Source organism: Chelon labrosus (genome assembly GCF_963514085.1).
Source record: "Chelon labrosus genome assembly, chromosome: 21".
Classification (NCBI taxonomy): domain Eukaryota; kingdom Metazoa; phylum Chordata; class Actinopteri; order Mugiliformes; family Mugilidae; genus Chelon; species Chelon labrosus.
The window spans coordinates 11,670,187-11,676,045 of NC_140354.1; the positions used below are offsets into that span (position 1 = coordinate 11,670,187).

General features: G+C 39.4%; 1 protein-coding gene and 1 long non-coding RNA gene across 2 annotated transcripts; both read left to right on the forward strand.

The window, feature by feature from the left end:
* LOC311506321 (GTPase IMAP family member 4-like) lies at positions 1-2,229 on the forward strand. Its single transcript, XM_084570232.1, has 2 exons — positions 1-267; positions 1,005-2,229. The coding sequence occupies exons 1-2, from the start codon at positions 243-245 to the stop codon at positions 1,670-1,672; spliced, it is 693 nt and encodes a 230-aa protein (XP_084426358.1). The 5' UTR covers positions 1-242; the 3' UTR covers positions 1,673-2,229.
* A 668-nt stretch (positions 2,230-2,897) lies between these two features.
* LOC311506397 lies at positions 2,898-4,895 on the forward strand. The gene is made up of 2 exons (XR_014699694.1): positions 2,898-3,278; positions 3,770-4,895. It is a non-coding gene; the product is annotated as an uncharacterized lncRNA (long non-coding RNA).
* The last annotated feature ends 964 nt before the right edge of the window (positions 4,896-5,859 follow it).

Consider the following 5,859-nt stretch of genomic DNA (forward strand, 5'->3'; position numbering starts at 1 on the left):
CAGTGGTCGGAGACGTTTTGGCACAGTTTGTATATTTGCCTGTAGTTTGGGCCACTGATTTTCTACTTGCCGCGGCACTCTGTGAGAAACTGGCTCTTTCTCAAACTGGTTAGGTGACGTGCTCAAAGGGGAGGAAACCACAGTGACATTGTCATATAAAGGTGACACGATAAGCTCTTCCACTAAAACACGTCAACACTGATCGAGACCTCAAAGACCAACTGCTTTTTCAAGACGCAACGATGGCCAGCAAACTTGCAAATACTAGTGAGTATAATTTATATTCAGTAATCTCAGTCAGGCTGAAAATAAACCAGCAGAGCAACAACTTGTTTCCTTCTGACTACCACTGTTCAGTGTCTCACTAATATTTGTGCTGCTTAAAAGAAAGAAACTGAATGATTATTTTGATGAGTGCCAATTATTTAATCAACTGCCGTTCATTACTGTAAAGTAGAAGATGATAAAGATGTGACAGGACTAGACTGATTCCACTGAACTCCTGATCTTTATATGAATTATTTTTGCCCATTTAACCACCACTGATGCAGGAATGTTTAGTACACATCAAATGACAATGCTGTTGATCAACTGTTCCTCCAAATTAAACACCAAGCGTGTAGTTTGTAGGAGACAAGACACAGAGTCAGTACAGGAGAGTTCGTAGTCTTCAGATCATATTAACAGAGCATCAGTTTCCAAGAAAAACAATCAATGGCTCAGTACATCTACAGTATCTACAGAGAACTGGATGCTTTTTCAGCAGTAGTCAATGAGCCAGGGGTTCTTTGGAGTAGTCTTCGACAATAACACTGATTAAACCCACAGTCAGTGGTGGTCGAATGTTTCCCGTCGACTAGTATTTACATACAGCATAGTTACAGCAACTATGCTACAAACTCTCTGCTCACATCTGTTGAGAGATTAAAACAGAACTTTGGTTTGAAATGATCAAGAGACAGTGCTGCCACACCTAATCATATCTGTGTGAACTTCTCCCGCAGATGAGCTGAGGATTATGATCCTGGGAAAGGCCGGAGATGGGAAGACTGCACTCATCAACACCATCCTGGGGAAGAAGAGTACACCAGAGTACTATAGTACACAGTGCAAGGTGACCAAGGGAGTGTTTAGGGAGGTGCCAGTGGTCTTCATCAATACTCCTGGTCTTCTCCGCACCGACCTCAAAGAGAACAAGTTAGAGGTAATCAAGGGCATCGCATGCGCTGCTCCTGGTCCTCATGTGTTCCTGTATGTGAAGGATACTGAGCCTTTCACTGAAGCAGAAACTAAGGCAGCAAAATCCCTTATGTCCATATTCAAACATTCAGAATCTCATTTCTTGGGGGTTGTCATGAGTAACGGAGCCATAACCGAGAAAGATGAACGTATAATAAAGAAGAGCTTCATGAAAAAGTTCAGCGGATTCATTGTCTTCAACAAAAAAAGGCAAAACGTGTCTGAATTGATGAAGAAGATCATGGAGATAGCTGAGAACCAGGGACATTACACCAGTGAACTGTACGAAAACATGGATCCAACAACAAATATAGAACAAATAATTGAAGCTGAATCGAAAGAAAAACTTTCTGAACTCTTGGGAAAGGCTGTTTATACTTTGTGGGATAAATGTCTTGATAAGATGGTAAACTGGGCCCTTGATCGTTTATAGTCATAAATGAATTAAAGAGCTAAGGATCACAGAGGTAGTAAATTAATAGTATTTGAATTTTTTGAACTATTTTGAACTCTGTGATCCAGAAATGACCGTTTTATGAGGTACCAGATTTCTTCCAGTTGAGTAACATTTTATACCAATTTGACATAACTGCAGTGTTGAGAATAATAATGCAACAAAAAGGAAACCTGTAAATAAGTTGAAAACAAGCTCAACGTTTATGATCAGCTACATTAAAATTATTATTATTATTATTTTTTTACTAACACCAATATCCGGTACATGTACATTTTATTTTTACTTTATTGGATGGGAAACAATGTTTGCTTCATTAGTTTGGTAACTAAAGCCTAAATAATGTGTTTTATGCGTGTGTGGTTAAGCTCAAGGTGAGAGAGCCAATGATTGTTGTCTTGGCTAAATGTGGAAAAAGTCAAATGTTTCTTTGTTTTTCCTGCTATTGTGTCATCACTTAGCTGTGTTGTATGTCCTCCATAGATGATGATGTATTGACAACTGAATTAATAAATGTTGATGGCCTTAATCACAAAGTTGTAAAATCACTCTGAAAACCTGAGCGTACATGCTTCCTTTACACTCACCGTCAGCTCCCTGGGAATATACTGTATGAGGCATGCATTTGTTTTATTTAATGTAGACTTTTTTGAAATGCATTCAGTTTGCCAAGACCTCAGAAACCTTTAGAAATAATTTGTCGCCAGTGAAGCCAAAGCAGGTCCAGACATGTGCTTAGATCTATGTTGTGTAAGATCTGGCTCACATTAAGGTTTGCGTAACTGAAGGATGAGAAAACCACGACACAGCTTCAAGTTTCTGGTACAAACATGAAAGAAATCACCTAAGGTATAGCATGCCTTGGAAATCCACCCTACTCCAAACGGTCAAGACAAACTGCAGATGCTGGCGTCCACACACCAGGAGCCTCAGGAGGTTTGTCTGCATTTTGTTAGGGCCCCTGATTTTTCTGCTCACAGCTGCATTTTGGTTTCAGACTGATCAGTTGCACACTGTCAACACTGTCACAACCTCATAGACCAACGTCTTTTTACAAGCCATAACAATGGTCAGCAAACACAGGTAAGGACAGTTTATAGTCAGTAATAATAGAGCAACATCTTGTATTCTTCTTACTATTACTGTCTCATTAATATCAGTTTCGTAAACAAAGATAGAAAAATATAGAATAACCAGTGTGTGTGACCTGCACTTGTGTAACATTACTTCAATTGTAATCAATTATATCAATACATAACAATATAATATTCATGTTCCTACAGTTTGGTAGTTTAATTCTGACAGTAGCTGCAACCAAATATTTGCCTTGGAGGCATGAATCTCAGCGGGACAGTGAATCAGCCAAGTGAAGCTTGTTGTGGAATGCACTTCTGCTCAACCCCCTGATTTGTTGCTTTGAGGCAGACTTCTGACTGGTCAGGTGGTGTGTCGTATGGGATGGACCTACCGGCAGGTTATAATGTAGTGATGAGATGGAAATAGTCAGGAGAACACATGGACAGTAACAAGACCTCACGGAAGAGCTGTCTTTGAGAAATGTCAAGTGAAGAGCAATCAGAGCTTAGTGAGTATATCTTTGTAGTACTACAGTGATAGTTTTTAACCTCTCTTTTTAGATTCAGGGAGTTTGGGGTGAATTATTTGCATTAGTGTATTTTTTTCTTCTCCGCTTTATTATGAGGTTTTCTGTGATTATTTAAAAAGTAGTTAATCAGGATTACAGATGAAGAGATGCAAGAGAGAGAGATGAAATATGATCATTTATGACTTATTGTAGTGGTGCCTGCTGCTGAAGATGTGATGCTGGGGTCTGAGCAGTGATGGGCATTTGTGCCATTAACTGACATTTTATCGACCAAATCAATTTTCAAACATCAAACTGATTAGTAATTTGAGATCAGTGAATGCATGTTGGTCAGCAGTTTGAAACAGGCTCCACTGAGACAGATTTGTGTGTTTAAATTAATCTGTAGTCAGTGTTGAAGACTGGAGATGTATATGAAGACATGGAGATCACAACTGTGACATTTCTCATATTCTGAACCTTTCCAACAGTTACGATGAATCCACACCAGAAAGAGCTGAGGATCGTACTGGTTGGGAAGGTAGGAACTGGGAAGACCTCTTCAGGAAACATCATCCTGAGAGGAACACGGCCATTTCCAGAACCTACGTCCTCTTTTGGACTCAACACAAAGAAGTGTCGCATGGAATCAGAGACTATTGGTGATACAAAGCTGACTGTTGTTGATACTCCAGGTCTGTGCAGCACCAGACGATGTAAAATGAAGACGGTGAAAGAGCTGAAGAAGTCCGTCAAAATGGCCAAACCTGGTCCTCATGTGTTCCTGCTTGTGATGAGATATGGGAAAGTCTTCACAGAAGAAGAAGAAGAAACACTGGAGATTCTTCAGCGCACTTTTGGCAAAAGATTTCTGGACTACACTATGATCTTGTTCACCCATACAGAGGATGTGGATGAAAACAGCATCAGAGATTTTATTAATTTGGATATAAACATATATCTCAAACAATTAATCGATGACAACAATTTGCAATATCACCTTTTTGACATCGGTGAAAATTGTGACCCTAAAGACCCTCCACTGCTGAACAGGATCCCAGGAAGAGGTTTCTACCATACTCGGATGCTCAAAGAGGCGAAAGAAGCAGTGAAACAGCAGAGAAAGGAAGAAGACAGAAAAACTCTTAAAAGATATGCTATAGCTGGATCAGCTGTGGGAGCTGTGATAGGACAAATTATTTTTGAGGGTGGGCTGACTTCTAAGATAGCAGCTTTGTTCGGAGCTGTAGTGGGTGGGATGCTGGCCATTCTAATAGTATGGTTAGTGATGTACATCAGAAATCGAGTGAAATGATGCATCATATAGTGAGTTTTAACCAAGCCTTCTGAAGGAGAACTATGTATGAGCTGAGCTGAGCTGAGCTGAGTACAGCTGAGGGCAGGAGTTCATGTCTCATTCAACACCGCAGCTCCGAGGCCTCATGTGGCTCTTTCATCCCTCTGCTGCGGCTCCCTGTGGCTTTGGAAAATAAATAATGAGTATTTAATTAAAATATTTTTGTTTTTTTGTTTTTTTAGTTCGTTAGTTTTTAAAATGCAGTTATAAATTTAAAGATTATGTTGATGTTGTGAAATCAAAATAAAACGTGTTCAGGATCTGTCCTCTCCTTAATGGCTAACACAACCACTACAGGAGAGCTTCATGACAAAATTCTGCGGGTTAAATGTGCATCAATGAGTCTGTTGCTGGTTCGCCACTGTTCCTTCCTTGGACCACTTTAGATAGATACTGACCACTGCAGATCGGTGGATAAGGTGGCTGACATAGCGCAGCCCTTACTGAATATAAAACAGAGCAGGTCGACTCAGTCTGGTAGTTTAAAGGAGTAAAGCTGAGTCAAGGACAGAGGAGAGATCTTTATGTTCTCACAATAACCAAATGTGGATTTTCTTTTTGATTCTGTTTCATGTTCATTCAGTATTTAATATTCCTTCTGCTTGGCCTTAAAACTGCATGAAAGGAGACAAACAGGAATGTGTTTACCTGCGGTATTCATTAAGAGTCAGTCTCTCCTGTTCTCATCAGTTGGCCTCCTGTAATTTTCATTTTGACATTTTCAATGAGCTTAACTGGAAAAAGGCAAGGTGAGAAGAAGGCGTGCTGAGAAATTGTGGAATGCTTAAAGTGTGCCATGATCACTAGTAAGCTGTTACCATTAAAGACTGTTACAACAGGTCCAGATATGTGTTAGGATCTACCCTGCAGCAGCAGAGACGCTACTCCCCCTCATGTTTGCGAGTAACCGGTCGATCACGAAGGTAGTGCGGTAGATTGCGTGCCAATGAACAAATGGTTTTTTAGATGACAGACAGACAGCAGGAACATTCATCTCTTTTTTCTTTTTTTTTTTTTACTTTATATTTGCAACATGCCCTATATATATATATATATATATCCAATCCAATCCAATCCACTTTATTTGTATAGCACATTTTTAAAACAACAAGGTTACCAAAGTGCTGCACAACAGATACACATCAGAAAAATAAAGAAAGTAAAAGTTAATACAATAAATTAAAAACATATGAAAGCAATAAGAAAACCATAAGATCTGAATAA